At 43.4% G+C, this 20,728-nt stretch overlaps 4 protein-coding genes and 1 long non-coding RNA gene across 6 annotated transcripts in view; 2 read left to right on the top strand and 3 right to left on the bottom strand.

Moving 5' to 3' along the window:
- The window catches only part of LOC117751669 (formin-like), a 36,740-nt gene extending 34,954 nt beyond the window's left edge, over positions 1–1,786 (top strand). The window contains exon 17 of the mRNA XM_034563615.1: positions 106–1,786. Coding sequence (XP_034419506.1) covers positions 106–150 — 45 coding nt within the window. The 3' untranslated portion in view covers positions 151–1,786. The remainder of the gene's footprint in view (positions 1–105) is intronic.
- Positions 1,787–3,455: 1,669 nt separating this feature from the next.
- Positions 3,456–4,595, bottom strand: grem1b (gremlin 1b). Its single transcript, XM_034525106.1, has 2 exons — positions 4,433–4,595; positions 3,456–4,005 (listed from the first exon to the last, which is right to left on the bottom strand). The coding sequence occupies exon 2, from the start codon at positions 4,002–4,004 to the stop codon at positions 3,456–3,458; it is 549 nt and encodes a 182-aa protein (XP_034380997.1). The 5' UTR covers position 4,005; positions 4,433–4,595.
- A 1,797-nt stretch (positions 4,596–6,392) lies between these two features.
- arhgap11a (Rho GTPase activating protein 11A) lies at positions 6,393–13,451 on the bottom strand. Of its 2 annotated transcripts, XM_034525104.1 has the most exons (12): positions 12,827–13,391; positions 12,026–12,093; positions 11,825–11,921; positions 11,460–11,716; positions 11,164–11,327; positions 10,939–11,076; positions 10,668–10,742; positions 10,127–10,300; positions 9,887–10,016; positions 9,526–9,637; positions 8,617–8,731; positions 6,393–8,491 (listed from the first exon to the last, which is right to left on the bottom strand). In XM_034525104.1, the coding sequence occupies exons 1-12, from the start codon at positions 12,953–12,955 to the stop codon at positions 7,020–7,022; spliced, it is 2,931 nt and encodes a 976-aa protein (XP_034380995.1). In that variant the 5' UTR covers positions 12,956–13,391; the 3' UTR covers positions 6,393–7,019. The 2 variants fall into 2 exon arrangements, with proteins under 2 accessions (XP_034380995.1, XP_034380996.1); XM_034525105.1 differs by lacking the exon at positions 10,668–10,742 and having other exon boundaries at positions 12,827–13,451.
- Positions 13,452–13,540: 89 nt separating this feature from the next.
- On the top strand, positions 13,541–14,942 carry LOC117725304. The gene is made up of 3 exons (XR_004608914.1): positions 13,541–13,648; positions 14,087–14,330; positions 14,648–14,942. It is a non-coding gene; the product is annotated as an uncharacterized LOC117725304 (long non-coding RNA).
- Positions 14,943–15,444: 502 nt separating this feature from the next.
- On the bottom strand, positions 15,445–18,663 carry LOC117725401 (actin, alpha cardiac muscle-like). The gene is made up of 9 exons (XM_034525544.1): positions 18,627–18,663; positions 17,447–17,604; positions 17,219–17,347; positions 16,950–17,060; positions 16,773–16,857; positions 16,341–16,502; positions 16,063–16,254; positions 15,788–15,969; positions 15,445–15,698 (listed from the first exon to the last, which is right to left on the bottom strand). Exons 2-9 carry the CDS (start codon positions 17,573–17,575, stop codon positions 15,555–15,557), a joined length of 1,134 nt encoding a protein of 377 aa, XP_034381435.1. The 5' UTR covers positions 17,576–17,604; positions 18,627–18,663; the 3' UTR covers positions 15,445–15,554.
- Between the last annotated feature and the right edge of the window lie 2,065 nt (positions 18,664–20,728).

The raw sequence follows: 20,728 nt of genomic DNA, 5'->3' as shown, positions 1-20,728 counted from the left end.
CTTGTGTCTGCACTGAAATGGTTACACCACCACTTCTTCTTCTTCTTCTTCTTCTTCTTCTTCTTCTTCTTCTTCTTCTTCTTCTTTCTCGGTTCTTGCCAACAGAAAGAGAGGCTGCGGCAGAAGGAAGCAGGCGTGTCTTCCAGCTGAGTGAAATGACAAGTGACGGAGCATCGCAGATCAGAAAGTGTGCAGGCCTCATCGCTCCTGCTTTTACCACCTGCCTCAACAACAGGACTCACAGCCCCATACGGACTCACAATAAAACCTCTTACTACTCCCCCTCTGCCCTCCTAACACCCTCCCATCCAGATAGAAGCTGGGCCTGCAGCGAGGATGCATGGCTGACACAGCCGCAGTGATTGGAGTCTCTAAAGCCAAAGGTTGATCTCATTCATCCGGCAGGGCGCGACCTCTGAGTGCCCAGCTTGTGAAAAGGTCTCAAGGGGTCAGTGGGATTCACAACAGCTGACGCATCCAAGAGGTTCCTTCTGGATCTATTCAAGAGCTGAGAATCCCATTTCTTTCAGAACTGTAGATGTTAGACAGCAGAGTGATAATGCTCCTACATATATTAAAAATGTGATGAAGTTATTGCTGTTATGTGAACAGATACGGCAGCGGAAGAGGAAAATCCCTGTTCACAAAACAAATCTCTCTGGAAGTGATAAAAAACAAAGAAAACAGTTGCTCGTCTTCTTTGCTGTAGCGAATATCTTTTCATTCGCCACGGCTCATTAAAAGTCTTGCAAATATGTCATGCTGTAGGACCGAGTGGCGATGAGAAGTATGATGGATGATGTGCGCCAGGCTTCACATGCAGATGGAGACATGTCGGGTATAAAATGCGTGTGCGTGGAGGTTTCACTGTATTGTGTAGCACTGCATCAGACTGACCTCTCCTGGGTGACGATGGCCAGAGAAGGGCAGAACCTGGCAGCGAGCCACACACACACACACACACACACACACACAACTTAAAATCATCCAAAGAACACAACACAATGTGGCCGTGCACCCACTCCCACTTAAAAATCCGACATAAATGGTTAATCCCTCTTCACGTCGTGTCCACAACTCCTTTAAGCACTTTGCTGCGTGTCGTTGCCGCTATAAGCCACTCCCCTGTTATGCTCATGTGCATTTTTTTTCCGATGTCTTGCACCTTTTTGCACCTTTTTTCCTATGCAAGAGTATGAGACCAGAGTCCTCAGAATATTTATGAATTGTATTGCGTCATGATAAAATCCTATTCGATCTTTTTTCTTTTCTTTTTTCTAAGAAGGTTTATTAAAGTGTATGTTTTATTTTCGCAAATGTAAGATGTAACCACGCTCCAGAAAAGTATATTTATGTATAGAATGATTATTTTCTGCCAAAAAGCATCTGCTTTGGTCCCTTTTGAGGGTGTATTTGTATGAGTTGTAATTGACTGAGAAGCTACCGGATAGGTCAGTCAGATAAAAGATTTATTTTCACATGGATATTGCGTGTATGATGTGGCCGCTGATTTACAGTGTAGTCTGTGGATTTTTTTTTTTGTGGAGGTTTTGGAGAGATGAGGGTTGTATTTTGTTTTTTTAGAACATTTAAGCATATTACCTGAAGCCATGTGAGTTGTTATACCGCAGACAGACTTCTTTTATCAGAGTGTATATATAAAACCGCCCATTTAATTACTTTTTTTACCCTCCCAAGTCTTTTTCACGTGGCATTTATTTTGTAAAACCAGAATCTAGATATGTCATCAACTGTTTTACTTCCGAGGGTTTGAAAAGCAAAAAAAGAGCAGATACCAAGGAACTGTTGTAGCCTCAATGTTATGTTGGTTCATAACCCTCAGTAGCTCTCATATAGGTGCTCTGTCATTTTATGGAATTGTTTTAAATTTCAAGAATAAACTACTGGATGCTGAACAAATATCTCAACATGTTTTTCTGTCAACACTTCCACTTTCACCAAGTAAATGTTATATTCATGTAAGAAACCAGAGTCATCAAAGTGGATTTGATTACTCACAAATCAGCATAATTGAGTCAGAATTAAGTCAAGACTTGTACAATGATTAGCAGTGTTAATGTAAGGAAGTTGTCTTGTTTTAGGAATGAGATGGACATCTCAGGGTTTTAGCCCATTTGTTGAAGCACTCAAACACCAACATTCATTCAGTGTTTAGGACCTGGTTTTACATATTTGCAGTAATTTTAAAAAAACTAATTCAAAAGCCACCAATTCATCCTGATGACAAATGTTAATGTTTTACTGTTCTCAGCTAAGTAGATTTACATCTGGCCTTCCATCCTAACTTGTATTCAAACACCAAGAGTCTTCAATATGGATGGCTGAAGAACAATGCTTACCTCAAATTAAAAATAATAAACAATCAAGTTATTTGTGCAACATTGGCTTGGTGGACTTTAAGCATGAATCCCCTAACCATGTTCACTAGAGCACCACGTGCTCCCCCTCCGCCACATTTGAGAGCCATGTAACAAAATGACGTTTGAGATCATTTTGAGGCATAATTGGAACATATAGTGTTCCCGCATCTTTTCTAATGAGCCGGACTACGAAGACATTTCTTCCAACGTCTCCTCAATAAGCTGGCTCCACGCAGCAGTTGAGGGCATAATTAAACATTTTGTTTAACACACCGTCCTAATTTGAATCAGGTGTACAGTCACAGATGATAAGCACAATATTTCTACATCCATTTATTGATGTTTTCAGGGATAATTTAGTCTAAGGGATAAACAAACCAGTTACATCAAAGATGGCTGTACATTTTACAACTATATAAATCGCTGTACATTGTCCGTTTTAACTAACAACAAAAGCCTCTTTAGAACTGAGTAGGCAGCCCACCTTAAAAAAAAAAAAAAATAGAAATAGAAATTCACAGAAATCAATTAACGGTGAAAGATTCTTGAAACTTCGAAATAAAAATCATATTTTCCATTTACAAATATCGCCACTTATCCACCATAGTCCACACAGTGGAAACACCCAGTCCAACAATCATACAGCATAAAGCACACAAAAATACAAAATGGGACAGGAATGTTTTCCCGTCATAATAAGCGTCTTGGTGTATTAAATAAACCGGAGTGGTGCAGTCCTCTCGGGGTGAGGAAGCCGTGCGTAAAACGTGCCCATGCCAAGTCAGCGTTCCCGTGCAGTGATGTTTGTTTTCAAAACTTGGCCAATTGGTGAGGAGCAACATGTTGGTTGCAGTTCATCGTCGGGTTAGAAATTGCCAGTCGATATTTGTTCACGCGTTGTGCAGAAGAAACCCGCCGTAGCCTGCACGTGAGAGGCCTTTCCGGACGATTCCTTCAGATGGAGACAGGCACGTGTTCTCGTCTGTGTGACAATCCGATGCGCGATGGATAAGAATGAGAGAAACACACACGCACACACGCACACGCACACGCACACACACACGACACTTTTCTTTAGTCCAGGTCTATGGATATGCAGCGGCACTGTTTGACGCGCTGGATGCGTTTCTTCTTGGTGGGTGGCTGCTGGTCCGGGCAGTTCAAAGTAAAAGTCATGGTGGTAAAACGCTTCGGCTTGCAAAACGAACAGGACTGGAAGGCTCCCTCCTCCCTGCGGATGTGCCGGGGGATGTAGAAGGAGTTGCACTGTCCGTAACAAAAGCGGTTGATGATGGTGCGGCTGACGCAGCCCTCCTCGTGGATGGTCTGCTTGAGGGGCTGGGTCTTGCACCAGTCCCGTTTTAAATACTGGCGCTCCGTCACATGTAAAGCTTCCTGGCTGGACTCCAGCACCTCGTCGGCCGGTGGGGATGAGCCCTGCCTCTGCCGGGACCCGGAGCCCGCCTGCGGAGTCTGCGGTTGCTGCTCCGATTCGTTTGGGTTGGTTTTGTCAGGATGAGGAATGGCGCCTTGTGAACCTCGGTTTCTTTTGGAATCCACGGGAGAGGAGAGCAGCCCCAAGATGAAAACCACACTGCAGAAGATACGCGTTGAGCCGGCCATCCTTGGGGAGAGGAAGAAAGTCATTCATCTTCAATACCGTTTCAACTGTGGGCGCGTTACGCACAGCTGTCAAAGCGTTTACGCTGCGTAAAAACGCACCCATACAACTTTCTTTTTTTGCTTTTGGGTTTTTAAAAGCATGCAAGACGACACTGAATTGTAAAACCAAAAGTAGCTGTATATTTGATCATCAGTCAGAGTGAGGAATTCAATGCATCTTCTGGTCCATTACGTTATCAGGCTATCTCTTGTACAAAAGGCACAACACCAGATTTAGCCAAAGCAAAAACACCTCTACCGTCCTTGTTATTTAATAAAAGCAACACCAGTGGACAAGAAGCGTGCAGCGTGCTACGTTTTAAAAGCCAGATCAAGTTCAAACGTGGCGGAAGACGATGTGTGAGGATGTTATGATCAAATCCACTCACCTGTTTGAGCCTCCACTGCTGTTAAGTGCGTTGATCTGCTGCTGTCAGCCCTCTGCGGCACCTACTGCTGTGGACTGTACGCTGGCGGGGCTGTGGATGGGTGGGACACGAACCGCTCCATAGACACAGACAGGGGCCAGGGGGTTTAATACAAATTGCTCCAGCGCCGGACTGTCTCCCTTTTAAATGTCTGCCAGCTGAGATGTGCACAACAGTTCCCTCAACATTATTGGCTAAGCACGATGTAGAGAAAATCAAAACTATCCGCCCCCTCAACACTTCCCTGAACCCACTTCAAGGAAACAGACAACCGAGGAACAGCGAAGCAGGGAGGAGGAGGAGGAGGAGGAGGAGGAGGAGGAGGAGGAGGAGGAGGAGGAGGGGGAGGGGGAGGAGGGGGAGGAAGAAAAGGGGGGTGGGGGGGCCGAGAGAGGACAGGCCTGAAGTTTATGCGCACATGGAAAAAGTAAAACTGTTGATGTCTTTTTATCAAAAGGAACATGATGATATTAAGCAATATACCACCACTTTTAAAGCCGAAAGGAGGAGTTTACGTTCTTCTCGGAAACTATGAACGTGCATGCAATCTAAGGATTAAATCCATTAGAAAGGTTGACTATCACATTTCCACACACCTGTGAATCCTCAACATCTTCAGCATTGGGATGTCGCCGTAAACTCCTTACAGACGGCTGGAGACCAGAGTGGAGCCCCCCCCCCCCCCCCCCCCCCAAAACTAAATAAAACATCTGCTTCGAAACCGAAGATTGGACATTTCTGGAACGCAGTTTAGTGGATGGCAGCCTGTGGTACATTACATGGCCTTTTAGTGAATACGGTTCCACAATATACGTTTATTTACGCATAATTAAAATGAAAACAATGAAGTGAATGCCTTTTATTAGCTATGGTGAAAATAATAATTAAACAAGAATATAAAGTTTGTTGGTTATGGATTAAATAAGTAATGCTTTATAAATCAGTTGAAATCCAAGAGCAGCTGCTGGGTTGCCAGGTTGAGAACCAGTTATATTCTTTATGTTTAGTACAATGCAGTTACTAAATGTGTTATTATTAAATGTGATATGTTGCTTAATGCTTTCCCTAATATGTCACAAGTTTGGAGTTACCGATGCTAAAAAGTGGTTTATTTATTTATTTTGGTACCCTGTAGGTATTTCCAAAACCTTAATGGTCCATTAGTCCCTGCTTGAACTAAATATAACTTTCTAAAAAGACAATCAGGTGTCCTGCTGAGGGGGAACGAGCACATCCTGGAAACTCAAAAGTAATGACGTAGATGCTTAGAACAAACAGAACAAGGAGTTAACTAAAGTCACATTTTCATCCTTAATGGTACTCTGGAAAAAAAACTCCAGCCCCCACACGGTTGTCGATTTAAGATTAGAATATTAAAAACATGTAATCATAAAAATCATTCGTATCTACGTTCCTGGATTTTCAGTATAGGTTTGTGACAGATTGTATGTTGTCCCAACCGCAAGTCTGCAGAAGTCACAACACTGATATTAATAAGCTGGTCCAGTGATGGTTTTAAAGCGGACATGTATCCAAATCCCATCCATCCTTCTGCACGTGTGCCCCTCCCAATGGGCTGAGGAGAATATATCTGAAGGAAGGATTCTAAACCTTTCACTGTTTACTCTTTAGATTCAGATTACAGGAGAAAAAGAAGAAAAAAAAGCCTCAGTTTCAGATTTTACACTGAGCAAAAACAACATTTATTTGATAGATTCTCCAGAGAGGCACATGGTATCTTTTCAAATATACCAGAACCACATTTTGTTCAAATAAATGGTGTTATATCAAAGTGTAGTTGTCTGGGTTCGTTACAATAGGAACACGTGCCACTGAACAGCGGTTGTACTGCGCCCCCTTGTGGCGCCAACAAGTACCAACTATTTATGCAAACCAGAAGAATTCCACTGCAGAGAGAAAGTAGAGAATAAGCCGTTTGAGTTTATTTGTCTGAAGCAGTTCACAAGGCAAAGCATTTTTACTGGAGGCTGGTTTTGAAATGAATGTACTGCGATAGACAGACAATGTAATCAATACTGCTTGGCTTTTCTCTCTAATAAAATCCAACAAAAAGGTGCATTTTCTCTTCTTTTTTTCACGAGAGCCAGTAAGAAAATATTGTGTAATTAAGAAACAGCTTCAACTTCAGTAAACAGTTGTTTTTTAAAAAAAAAAGGACATCTAAGGATTAGATATATACACATACACAATGCATAAATAAAAGCACAAGACTTGATCCTTGATTTCTAAACTTTACAGTCATTCCATGTCACATAATCTGGCCTGCACACTAAAGTCTAAACACTACGCAACATAATCATCTGTGTGGATGCTTAACTCCTAGACTTGTTTTACTGGAGTAAAACAAACAGAAGGCATATGAAAATATCCCATTAGAACCCTAACACCACAAAACCGCACCAACCGTAGCTCAAAATAAATTAAAAGCCCTGAAATTATGGATAATATATAAGAGGGAAAGGTAGTCCTAACTAGACAGAGACCTGCATAGTGGGGAGGAATTATAAAAAGGCAAAATGACTTGAAACTATAAATCTACAGGCTTGGTGGCAGACAGCAGTTGTACCTGACTGAGGGGGTTTCGAGGGGACCCTCTGTAATGGTTCAAGTCCTTCTCTAATACCTGCTGCGAGAGAGGCTTCTGAGCTCCTGGTGGATCAGTGACACAACCGTCCACTTTGGTCTTTGGTTGCATCTTGTTGGTCATGTCGGCCAGAGCCGCGACCTTGGGTTTGCGGGCCAAGGTGCTTGGCTTTTTGGGTGGGACGGGAGGGGGTTTCTTCATGGGACAACTGCTGTTGGACACTCCCGGTTGGGCCTCTCTCTGGGAAGGCCGGAGCTGCGGGTGAGGCGAGAGGCCGCTCTCCAGGCTCACGGCCTTCACCACCGGGCCGCTCTGGCCGATGGTGAGCTCTGCATTTCTGGAGGGTCTCCTGCTCTCTCCTAGGAGAGAGTTCATCCTGCGGACGGTTTGACGCACAGGGGTGCGCTGGAACTTGAGCGGCGATCGGGTGAGTTTGGCCATGGAGCCCCTGGGAGAAAGGAGGGTGAGCTTGTTGAAGTGATGAATGTGGTCCGCCACCCGCCGCTTTTCATTCTCCAGGCTGCGCGGTGAGAGGGGTGGTTGGTTTTGGACTTTGGCGCCACTCTCCGGGGAAGATTCATTTTGATTGTGTACCGCACAGGCTACGGTACCAATCTGTGGCGGCGTACCGAACTCCTCTCTGAGGTCGAGGCCCAGCTTGTACGGAGTGGACTGCAGCCCACGGGAGACACCCAGTTGGAAGTGAGCAGGACTCTGAATGTCCAGAGCGTCAATCAACCTGCTGCAGTTCACCTGCTCCACCTCCTGTTCAGAGGCTCCCACTATGGAGGTGTTGGTGATGCGAGCAGCGCAGAGAGGTTGTTTATCAGTAAAGTATACACCTGGCTCAAAGACTATACTGTCAATGTGCAATGGCGATACAGCGGCTATTTCAATCTGACCAAAGGTAATGTTCTGTTCTTTAGCCAGAAGGCTCCGCCGAGTTGAGAAGCTGGAGGCCTCTGTGTCCACGGATAGAACTCGGACTGTGGGAGTCCCTGGAGGAGGAAGGAGGATGCTGTCAGGTGGGTTTGCTGCGTCCGTCTCCATAGAGTTGCAGGGATCCTGTATGACAGTCCGGAGGTCAGTGCCCGACTCCGTGAAGGCCTTCTTTATTTTCAGAAGGGTGGGACCGGTTTGGCTCTGGGCCTCAGCGCTCTCCAGGCTCTCAGCACTGGAAGCACAACACAGCTTCTTGGGAAAGCTGGCCACTGCCGTGGGCTTCGACACGACAATGGCCGGCTCAGACATGCAGTTGCTCTTCAAGCCCATGTTCATGGGGGTGTCTGTGAATGATGCTTGGCCGAAAGCCCGGGCTCCTAAGGGAGTCTCCCCGCTCCACAGGGTCCGGTGGACACCTGGGTCACAATGGGGAGTCAGCAAGTTGTCCTCAGACTTGCTGATGTACTTGGCACCTGTAATACAACATGGGATTTTAGTGTGTGTGGGAAGGAGGGGGGGGGGGGGGGTTACAACTTAAAACACTACATATGCAACATTACACTAGAACGTGTCATTTTTCCCCCCATTCGGTACTCACTTTTGGGTTCTGCTTTTCGAGGCAGAACCGATGGACTGAACTCGGTCTCTTTGGTGAAACGAAAACTGGTGGTGCTCTCCTGAGTGGCAAGTCGCCAGCCAATGGACTCAGATCCCTTTATCACCAGCATGAAATGAAAGATGAAAGAAACTTCAGGGAGGCTTTAGTGTATTATTTGGTTAAAAAAGGTCCCCACAGGTGTCACCCGAAATGTACCATTAATATATTAATTCAATGATTGTTGTGGTTAGTTCTTCAGACGTTGAGTGAAGTCACTCAGAAGAAACAAGATATTGGATTTGTTGGTCATCAACATTTTATTAAGTCAGGAATACACAAAACTATAGAACATTAGAAAGCTGTGCACCTTAAACCTTTACCAGCCCAACCAAAAACAGGTTACCAAAAAAAAAAAAAATTATATAATTTTATATATATATATATATATATATATATATATATATATATATATATATATATATATATATATATACACACATATACATATACATACATACACACACACTCTCTCTCTCTCTCTCTTATAGTATATAATAACATTATTTCAAGTGCCTGACAGTAAATCACTGGACATAAGCTATGGCTTTGTACCACACAAGTATGAAAACTATTTATTAAGCAATGTTACAAAATGTGCCACATTCTTTTCAAAACCATGCATTATTAGTTTAAATGGGCTAGCCACTGAAAGTAAACTTAGGATGTTATACAATAACGAAAGTGCTAATGTGCACAGACAACAGATTACCCCATTAAAAACACCCCATGTGCAAATGTTACTTGATTTTAATACAGTTAATTGCAGTATATGCCTGAATGGCACAGATCACCACCCACAGTCTATCTGTGATAGGTGGAATGTGGAGTCTGTCGGGGAACCACACTTACAGCCTCCTTGCTGCTCTTCCCCAGGCTGAATCGCAAGCGCAGGGATTTGCGTGGTGCTGCTTCTTTTTTGTCGACTTTCGGAGAAAAGCATCCAGCTCTTCCAGACTCCACCCTGAAGGAGAGCGATAAGCATTCTAACCATTATCAGTATAATTTAGGTTTTACCAACTCTTATCTCTCCTTGAATTCATCTTTTAAAGACAAATGAAAAAAGGCATTGTGTTGTCTCCTTATTCAGTACATTTACAGTGAATCTCTGGACTGCTCCATACTGTGAGCGTAATTTCAACGTGGTGTCAACTTCTGTCATCCCTCAGAGACAAACAACATAACTGTGTTCAGAAGGAAGACTGGAGCGTACCTGTTGACAGCATGTCTGCTGCTAAGTTGTCGGCTCTTCCTCCTCGCAGAGACAGCCGACTGCTTTCTAGACTTCCCTGCCGACGACACGGTAGTTTGGGAAGAGTCCAAGACCCCCGAAGCACTGTAAGCTAGATAGAAGGAAAAAAAAATCAGGGGGCGGGGGGGAACGTTTAACCATAAGCTTTAGAAATAGCAGAATAATTGACGTCTATGTGATCAAACAATCATCGATCAATACCTGATCCAGGAGTGGAGGCCCCGCTAAACAGAGTATTGGGAAGTAATTCTATCCCAAGGGTCTTTTTGACAGATCTACGTTTCTTGTTTGAGAATCCAAAAGAGTGACCCGATTCCAAGGGAAGTTTTCGTTTTGAGGTTGGTGTTGCAATAATAGGAGTTGCAGAGGAAAAGACTGGCAAAAAAAAAAAAGCACAAAAAAGTTAGTATCTTTTTATTATCTATTTTATATGCAATTTTTTTTATATACATTTGAAAACATTCCAAAAGACGACTCGGATCCAAGACACTCAACAGGCCTGAAATTTGTGGAGGATCCATGCAAATGACAGGCAGTCGGGCAAAGAAAACAAAAGCCAACAAAGATCATCTGAAGCAAAGCATAATTTACAATTATTCAGTGGACTTATTGTTAATTATCAAGGCAAATTTGAATCAGTTTGCAGAAAGCTTATTGTTTGTATGTGCATAGCAGATCAATCACTCCAGTAGCATCATGCTAAATGACGGGCAACATCATTTTGTCTGACCTCAGTACCTACCAAGACTGTCTGACTGGGTGGCATTTGTGGGTGTTCTATTATTTTTTATCTTATTCAGGGCACCATTGACCATATCTGAAATGTGAGACAAAGCCAACCGTATAAACAGCATTTACTGACTAAACCTGCTTCAAAGTGAAATGATTCGAGTAGTTACTGATATAAAGTGTTCCATTTTCCTTAAATAGGTTTGTTTAATGTCTCTGGATATTTCTGCCAATCTAAAATTTGAATTAAATATTTGCACACTGCACTTTTGATATAGTCTCACCTCCGAAGCTGCGTCTGGGTCTCTTCTTCATTCCTGAGTTTAAATCCAGCTCCTCAAGTCCATCAGTAGGAGACAGAACCCCCGCTTCACAGCCCATCAAGGCTGGAACTTTCTCGAGAAGGAACTGTGGTAAGACACCTGTGACAGACACAGCAACATATTAGTCCTGAAAAAGCTTTGGAGTGACACAAAGATGACCTCCAGGTGAGATGCATCAAGTCCTACCAAAGTTGTGGGCGTTCTCTATGAAGCAGTGCAATATGGCTGCCTGTAGCTTGAGGCGCTTCTCAGTGTTGGCGTTCATCTTCTCTGTACCGTCTCCAGCATGAAGGATGTTAGGAGCCAAGATTACAGACAAGTTACTGCTGTCCATCTTATTCTCGGCACTCCTGTGATTAAGCAAAGGAAATGAAGAACAGCAGTATAATGTAAATTAAAAAAACTAAAGATATTTAAATAAAAAAATGTTTTAACAAGATTTTAGCAGTAAAAGCAGTCCAATTAAAGAATATTTCTGGCACCTCTTAGACACACTTTGGAGGAAGTCAAAAAAATGACGCAGGACACTGAGGTTTCTGTCAGGTAGTACACAGGTCAGCAGCATGGTGGCAGAGGTCACATCCTCCTCAGCGGGGAGCTGCTGGGCCTTGAGGAAGGCCTCCTGCAGCTCCGTGGGCAACACAGGTTCCGGTAGCTCCCTGAAGAACTGCTTCACCAGACCGGCCACATCGCAGGGAAGTGCGGTGGACAGGCATTCCTCACCCGCATCCAGTTTTGCCTGGACAGACAAAACACACTCTGAAAAAAACCACAATCTGTTGTGTTGGACCTCTTTCAGGGTCACGGTCCCTCTGTGAACACAAGGTCGACTTCAGCAATCACTCACTCTCAGTGCTTTCAGGCGAATGACAGAGCCAGATTTTCTGAACAGGCCCTCTGTGTTGACGTGCGCCAGCAGCATCATACATGCATCGACCAGGAATCTAAAAAGGCAGTGAAACGTCATAATTAGAAATGTACAAGACGGGACAAGAAATAACTTGCCAGCTATAGGCTCAAGCTAACGTAAATATGCACATCTACTTGCCTCGGCACGCTTCCACATTCCATATTATAATATGGTAAGCTCTCCGGGGATACCCCAAAAACCTTTGTCTGTGGGAACAATAAAAAAATAAGAATAACTCATTGTGCATCCATGTTAGATTTAAAACAGGAAGGCTAAACAATGAGGGAAAAGCCCAATCAGCTGATAAGTCAGTCCGCTAATCCTATCACTTATGTCACAACCGTGGACACACTGTTTTGTTTTTTTCAAGCTACAGTTTGTGCCATGTGTTTTCTTCTATCACATTCTCAGGCATTACCTGCAAATGCAGAAGTTTGGTGGCAAAGTATCTTGCAACAATCCCTGTGACTCCTGTGAGCCAATCACAAAGTACCCAAGGAACAGGGCCTTCTTTGTTATTAAATTACCTTCCATTATATGAAGAATGGCACATCTTCTAGATGTAATGTATCCTACCAAAATAACCCAAAAGTCCATCAAAGCGATATGCCAGAAACATTTACAAGAAATCATTGCCATTATAAGTCGTGTTAGACTTTCTGTAACTTTATGGTGTGAATAACCTCGGGAACAGGCCAAACAAAGCCTCGATGCTGACTGACATGGGCGACAACGGCCTGTGAACAAACGGCTCTCATTAGTATGGGGATGCTTTCAGTAATATGCTAATTTGATTAGGTTACATTGATATTTTTTTTTAAAAGTTCAACATTGTCTTGAAGGCTGATACGAGGAACTTGTTGATTCAAGTCCAAAGTTTCAGAGTAACTGCAAATGAAACGTGCTGTCAATTGGCAACAGCTTCTCCGTTAAACTTACCGAGTAGCTGGCTGTTGACTTGCAGCTGGTCGCCTTGTTTTTGTTCCAGTTCTTTGTCTTGATCCCGTACGCTGCGCGGAGGTGCTGCACGGCCACCAGCCGCATCACATTCCTCTCCATGACTTTCATTTCACGCTGCTATCTCGCACTTTAACAAGGAACCACGCAACAACTCGTTCACTCGCGTCTGACAGGACCAGACATCCGCAGTAGTCTTCACCCCTAGTCTTTCTAACGTTAACACTTTCTCCAAACAGTTAAGTCATCCTCGCGCTGCTCGAGCCCAATAATTATTTACCGACTGTTACCTCGAAGCTAAGAATCTCAGAGCGCGATGCTAACGACTTGGCCGACGTTCAGTAACGCAGCACCTATTTCGTGGCTTCGTGCTTTAGTTGCAATGCAGTTAGCTCGCTAACGTTAGCCGGCGAGGTTAGCACGTCACATAAACAAACAAACAAAACAAGCTCATTGGTGTCACGCGACTAGAAGATGTACGTGTAGCTCCTCTCAAGCGGCCCTCTGTGTGAAACACGTCGGTGTATTTCGTTGGATAGCTAACGCTAGCTGCATCGTCGTCTGAACGGTTGGCTGTCTGACTGTTTCCGTAGAGCATTCAAACGGCGGCGCTCCCTCCGCTCTGCGTTGTGATTGGCTGGTAACGGTTCGAAAAATATTCTCTGGGCCGTGTGTTTTATGACCCAGCGCAGCGTCGTCGGGCGGAGCAGTTTCTTTTCGGCTAGGTGGGGTGGGTGCATTTTGTCAACCGGTTGAGTCTATGATACAAACCAGTCGCACCTTTTGAATGGTAGCCGCATACAGGTACAGTTAAACTGTGCGTATATTAATCTTTTTATTGTTATTTTATGCTTTCTGTCTGTCTTTTCTGTCTTCTCTCTCTGTGGTTGCCCCCCTGGCTTGTTGATTTGACTTTATTTCAATGTATATCGCCGTTTGTTACGTTAAGAGCGTGAGAGGCAAGACTTCCCCGGTCTCTTCTACCTTTTGCCATCTTCAGCTCATATGACAAAAGGTTCCTATTTTTCTTCCCAAGCATTTACACTCTGGAGGATCTACTTGACTATATGAAATAAAATGCTGCCCTCTTGTGTCCAAATTAGTTCAGGTGTGACTGTGTCTGATGTTTGGGGCTTCTGTTCTTGCTGGAATTAAAGTATTAGAAGAAAAAACTTGCAAAATGGGTTACAAACATTGGAAATGTGAACTTAATGAAAAGTAAAGTTGACGATGTGTGTGTAGTTCCAAAGGCTTGGTGTCAGTCTGGATCCAACCTTGAAAGGAGTTGAGGATGGTGAAGAAATGGAGGAGCCTAGGAGCAGAGGTCCGTGGCTGAAGAAAGCAAAAGCCCAGGTGATGCCAAGCAGAAGGAACAGGCCGAGAATGGAGAAAGCGTTTGTCTTGGTGGAGCTGTTGTACTGAGATGTCCCTGCTGATGGCTTAAGGAGAACAATCTGTGCACTGTCATGATGAATATATGACAAAGGTGACGATGAACACTACAGCATAGTAACCAATGTCCTGGTGGACAACAGCATCACAGATCCAGCACCTGGAAATCATGAATAATGATGCACTCAGTGACATGAATCTCCTTTTTTGTGTAAAACATGACACTTGGTAGTCAGTAACAGTTGCTTACATTTTGCTGAATTCGGTGTAAATGACCATGTAATCATATTGTCTCAAGGCAAGAAGAGTGATCACCACTACAGCTGGTGTAACTAAGGAGAAAGTGTACATCTTTATGTTATGCTTATGCCTAGATTTACAGTCAATATTAACAAGTGTGTCTTTATACAGCAACGAGCCGCTCCCTCCAACAACACTGTGAGATTCCTGAGTATGAAGCTCTCTACAAATGATGCTGAGCCTGGACTTACCACCACATTTGCTCTGCTGATCGCTGTTTGTACGTTCCAAAAACATTCCAAGGAAAAACATTATATGAATTATGATCAGAACGTACACGGACTAATGATGTTTCCTTTAGCCTCCGTGTCCACCATTTAAAAATGTTTTTGGAAACCATAAACAGCACGTTCATTGAATTAGAATTAGAATAACGAGCGGACTGTAGAGGGCTGAAACATGTAAGATGTCCATTCCTCATAGATACTAATACTGATATATTAATTGTTATTATAAATTCTAAGTCATATTTTATAACACAACTGTGTATTGCCTGAGAAGTTGAACCTAAAACACAGCTCTTCTTTCCTCTTTAAGAAATCCTTGTAGTGTAACCTCATCTGCTAAATGATCTCATTTTTGGCAAAAGCCCATCACTTAATCTTTCTGCATCCATCCATTATTCATTCATTTTCTTTAAATATAAAGAAACAACCTCAGATAAGAAGGATAGTAAAACAATGACAGTATTTGTTCTGTTTCTCAAGTAAAAGTGAATGTTCACTTCTTACTTCAACCACTAGGGGGAAGCACCACCATCCATGCTTCAGCAAACCGTTGCTCATTCAGGTGTGGGCATAAAGGTAGGAGACAAAAGATGGATTGACAAGACTATCCATGGTGTTACTATACTATACTTATTATACTTTGTGTATTTGTATTGTCGCAAGCAAGTACATTATAGGAGATACTCTCACAAGGGCTTATCTTTATTACAATAGAACATACATATATATATATATATATACAGGAGACAACAAAGTACAAATGCATGGTCGGAAGGAGGTTGGTTGTGTGTTTAGAAGCACTTTCTGTGGACAATGGAGGGGCCGGCCTCATCGTACTCCTGCTTGCTGATCCACATCTGCTGGAAGGTGGACAGGGAAGCCAGGATGGAGCCACCGATCCAGACGGAGTACTTCCTCTCAGGTGGAGCGATGATCTAAGCAAGGAGTAAACACCATTTAAGTTTAAGTCTTGATTTGCTTTGTAATTGAACATGATGACGTGAAACATTTGCAGTTCTCTCACCTTAATCTTCATGGTGCTTGGGGCCAGAGCTGTAATCTCCTTCTGCATACGGTCAGCAATACCAGGGTACATGGTGGTACCACCAGACAGCACATTGTTGGCGTACAAGTCCTTACGGATGTCAATGTCACATTTCATGATGCTGTTGTAGGCGGTCTCATGGATGCCAGCAGACTCCATACCTGGTGGAAGACAAGCAAAAGAGATGAACTTTAAGACAAAATACAGCATATTAGATATATCAACAACAACCAAAAGTGCAACCAATTACTCACCAATGAAAGAAGGCTGGAAGAGGGTCTCTGGGCAACGGAAACGCTCGTTACCAATGGTGATGACCTGACCGTCGGGCAGCTCGTAGCTCTTTTCCAGGGAGGAGGAGGAGGCGGCGGTGGCCATCTCGTTCTCAAAGTCAAGAGCCACGTAGCACAGCTTTTCCTTGATGTCACGCACAATTTCACGCTCAGCTGTGGAGCAGAAAGTTTGAGTATTGAGAAACCACACTTGTACACCTCTCGCATTAAAGAAATCAACCATGATGACATAGGCCTACCAGTTGTGACAAAGGAGTAGCCACGCTCAGTCAGGATCTTCATCAGGTAGTCAGTCAGGTCACGGCCGGCCAGATCCAGACGCATGATGGCGTGTGGCAGGGCATAACCCTCATAGATGGGGACATTATGGGTCACACCATCACCAGAGTCCAGCACGATACCTTTGGCAAGCAGAAAAGGACCACTGGGAGTGAGATATGCATGCCTGTTATGGTCTGCCCTCTTCAAGTATGTCTCATATCATAAACTATCCAATGCTGCTGACATCACACCTTCACTTGACAATGAGACATGAATCTATCCAGATGACAGACAGCCGGAGTGTAAATGCTCAACAGTTTCTCCCTGGCAGCACAACTTCCTCTTATTTTAGCTCATCGAGTAACTGACTACATGCTCAATAAAAAAATAAAAAGCTGCAGTGTACTGACCGGTGGTACGACCAGAGGCGTACAGAGACAGGACAGCCTGGATGGCCACGTACATGGCGGGAACGTTGAATGTCTCAAACATGATCTGCAAGAAAAAGCAAGCAGAATACAAAAGGTTTGTCTTAACCCGAGAACAACTATGTGAAAGCGGATCATAGATTAGTGACTGTATAGTACCTGGGTCATCTTCTCCCTGTTGGCTTTGGGGTTCAGGGGGGCCTCAGTGAGCAGGGTGGGGTGCTCCTCAGGGGCCACACGCAGCTCATTGTAAAAGGTGTGGTGCCAGATCTGCCAGAGGAGAGATAACAGCTGATTTCAGGACTGGACCAACAACTGCTCCTCTACAAGCAGCTTTTACAATGGCAGAAAAATGATGCTGACAATTCTCAAGGATGCGGACAATCAGCCGCCATGAATATTGTAAATGAGTCACTGTCAACACACACCTTCTCCATATCATCCCAGTTGGTGATGATGCCATGCTCGATGGGGTACTTCAGGGTCAGGATACCCCTCTTGCTCTGGGCCTCATCACCTACGTAGCTGTCCTTCTGACCCATACCCACCATCACACCCTGAGGGAAGAAGCACGAGAGGAACATAAGACATAGAAAGAAGCTGCTTCTACTTATTCTTCTGTAATTTATTTAAGATTTCTTTTTGTTTTAGTTTACCTGGTGGCGGGGCCTTCCAACAATGGAGGGGAAGACAGCACGGGGAGCGTCATCTCCGGCAAATCCAGCCTTGACCAAGCCAGAGCCGTTGTCACACACAAGGGCGGTAGTCTCTTCGTCGTCACACATGATTAGGCTTTACTGGGGTCTGGGGTGGTCTAACATTTGGGGGGTGGGGAAGAATCACAAGGAGGTTTAGGATAAGAATCAGGAACAGCTGTCTAAACCGCCTGTCATAGATTACATAGCTGTTATATTTGAACAATCAGAAACACTTTATCGCTGGATTGGCAGATGATGTGATGAAGTGACTACACCTGACTCATATGATTAATACATGTATTAGCTGTGATGCAGTGTGCCTTTGAAGACCTGCCAACACTCTCTCATAACTGCTAATGTTATTATCACTTTGAAACACAAATACAACCCACCTCAATGTGTGTATTTATAGAGAGCCAATTAGACATGCCTTTGGGTGCTATATTGGTCCCAACCTGGTTGTACAACTACTGATACCATATCACCGCTGCCGTGATTGTTCCTGGGACATCTCAGAGCTGCTGAGATAGTACCAAAAAGGGGCATAACAGAGAAACCTGAGATCTATTTTAAGCTCAGCACCCACACTGTGCTCAACAGGGTGAAACAAGTGACACTTACATCTCCTGCTATTTCAGGTCTGAGAGAGTCTGAGTCTGAGAGCCAGGCCAGCACTCATCTGTCTGCACACTGTGATACTTTTGTTTTACTACATGGCTCCGTGCTCCAGCAGCCTTTTAGCTTCATTTATTGGAGCATGGGTGGATATGGCCAACTTCTCCACAGCTGTTGTGCACTGATCCAAGTTATACTCCCATTTGAGATACTACAGAAGTTGTTCTGTCCATACTTTTCCACGGAAACGTTCTCGAGCATTTGTCACAGAAAATCACATCATCTAATAATGTTGATTACAATATCATGTGTCAGTCAACCTAACACAACCAGTAACTCCAGTTTTAACTGTAGTCATCATTTTCAGTTTGTCATTATAACATGTGAAAGCCATAAAGTTACACCATCCATTCATTGATTTAAGTCTCATCAGCTCGAAGCACATCGACTTTGTGAAAACTAATCACACAAAGGACACAGATGTCCAAAGCGAATCAGATAAACAAGTTGTGAAGGTACTCACCAAGGTGCACTGGTAGGCGGGATGCTTCCACTGGGACAAAGACTCAGGGTGGGAAGAGCCCCTTAAATAAGGCTCAGACTGGGTCTAGGGACCAGGGGCGGGGCCGGGGGTTCACACAAGTCCAAATAAGAGCTGGCAGCAAAAATCAACAAGCCAGAGGAAAGTGTTTCACATACATGGATGGGACTGCTCTACAATGAAGTCACTTGACTGACACGGTCTTAATGAAGTGTTGGTTGAGAATAAAAAGTTTTGAACTTAATGTGACGGTTAATGGGAAATAATTGGGATTATTGTATTATTTAATAAAAAAGAACAACATTAAGAGTAATGCATTTCATTTCTCAAAAGTAAGATAAAAAAGTAATCTGCATTTCTAGGATAAAAATTTCTCTCATGAACTTCGTGAAATATGTAATTCCATGCCTTAAAACAATGTGTGTTGCAGTATAATTTATTTACAGCCCTAACCTCATAAATGAAGGCACTTTGAATGTCTTTCAATCCGAGTGTTAAAATATTTTGATTTCTGGGCCACTCTATAACAGGCAGAAACACATATGTCATGTATCTAAGAGGTTTTAATATTCTCAGAGGGCCCACTATGATGACCCAGTCAGGGCAGCGTCACTCGTGTCTTGTTAAGGAGATGAAAACATTGCATATGTCTGTGAACCACGCTGCTGGTATGTGTGCTGAGCTTCCTCGACTTGGGAACAGCTGATGGTAACGCCAGCCGAGCTCTGTGTGGGATCTGGCTGTCTGAGAGGCATGTGGTGTCGGTGTTCCCAGCTGATTGGCCCAGCTGTCTCCTTGTAGGGTTATGGTGAGCAACAGAGTCATCTATGAGCAGCCACTAAGGTTCCCGAGCCGTGAGTCTGCAAAGAGGAGGTCCATATTTGTGCCATCCACTTTTCCATATATTTTCCTTGATGTACAGTGTACCTTATGAGGTAATGCTATCCACTATGCTGGAATGATACAAACATTTGACAGATTTTCATAATTCCCAAAGATGGCTAGACCATTCGTATATTTGTAATGATTTAGGACATGTATTTATTCAGGTCTTCAGGTTGAGGAATAGTGAACCACAAGTAAACGAGCAGAATAATATGTGAAGTTATATGATTCTTCTTATATGCATTCTTCTGCTGCAGGCTGCCCCACCAGATACAGAGCCTCCTATATGTAGCGGTGTTACCTCTGAATCTCAACAGATACATGTAGGAGTTGGATGCAGCTGAAGCATCTCATAGTATTTGCATGACAAAGAAGACTTTCATAGATTGGATTGATATTGTACTATTGATACATGAATAAAGGGGATGTGACTCATGATCTGGCTTCTCTACCAAGCAACAGCAAGAGTCATAATGAAGCTTTGTAAAAAAAAGTTATACATCTAGAGAGTGTTTTTTAAATGCTTCAAACTATATTTTATTGAAACAAAATGTATAACAGAGAGCTTGCATTACAAACTGGGGGCGTGGGTTTAAAAAGTCAGATAGGTGTTTCTGCATACTAGGTTCTCACGGTCAGGATATCTCTGCCTCTGCTGCTGCAAAAAAGAAATCCCAGTTATAAATACATTTTTTGACCATAATTGCTTCTTCACAAACAATGATCAGAGCTACAAGGAGTCAGCACCCTCAACTTCAGTAGCACTACTACAAAAGTACCAGAAGTGACATAACATGGTGATAAATTAACTATACGCTTACTTTACTCTTGAATATTATTCCATTGATTATAATCTCATCACAGAAACAATATCATGAATAATATCTTAATTCAGAAATATGACATGTTAGGAAATCTAAATCTAAATTCCTCCTGTTCTATGACCGAGCACCAGCTGGTGAGCCTCTCAGCAAGTGAAGATGCATGTGTTGCACTTATGTTTGTACCCCAAGGATAAGCTCTCCTCCCTTGACCCCCCTCCTTGATGATGCTAGTTAAAATACTTACAAGTTATCTTTAAATTCTTCCCAGAAACACCAGCTTGTTGCACAATCGGTCACACTGTGTACGTATAATCTCAGGACACGAACCTGTTATTAAAAAACTACAGCATAAATTGCGAGCCCCTTATTCCCTTA

Source organism: Cyclopterus lumpus, chromosome 22 (genome assembly GCF_009769545.1).
Source record: "Cyclopterus lumpus isolate fCycLum1 chromosome 22, fCycLum1.pri, whole genome shotgun sequence".
NCBI classification, from domain to species: Eukaryota; Metazoa; Chordata; class Actinopteri; order Perciformes; family Cyclopteridae; genus Cyclopterus; species Cyclopterus lumpus.
This window is presented reverse-complemented; position numbering and strand designations above follow the sequence as displayed.

Bases quoted from the DNA above. Each gene is read 5' to 3' on its own strand.
- grem1b (XM_034525106.1), bottom strand. From the start codon at position 4,004: ATGGCCGGCTCAACGCGTATCTTCTGCAGTGTGGTTTTCATCTTGGGG.
- arhgap11a (XM_034525104.1), bottom strand. From the start codon at position 12,955: ATGAAAGTCATGGAGAGGAATGTGATGCGGCTGGTGGCCGTGCAGCAC. The intron at 11,922-12,025 runs GCAAGTAGATGT...CTGCCTTTTTAG, and splicing joins GAATGTGGAAGCGTGCCGAG to ATTCCTGGTCGATGCATGTA. The intron at 11,717-11,824 runs GTGAGTGATTGC...TTGTCTGTCCAG, and splicing joins TTCGCCTGAAAGCACTGAGA to GCAAAACTGGATGCGGGTGA.
- LOC117725401 (XM_034525544.1), bottom strand. From the start codon at position 17,575: ATGTGTGACGACGAAGAGACTACCGCCCTTGTGTGTGACAACGGCTCT. The intron at 16,858-16,949 runs GTACTATACAGT...TTTTTCTTGCAG, and splicing joins ACAGGGAGAAGATGACCCAG to ATCATGTTTGAGACATTCAA. The intron at 16,503-16,772 runs GTCAGTACACTG...TGCTTGCCAAAG, and splicing joins CGCCTCTGGTCGTACCACCG to GTATCGTGCTGGACTCTGGT.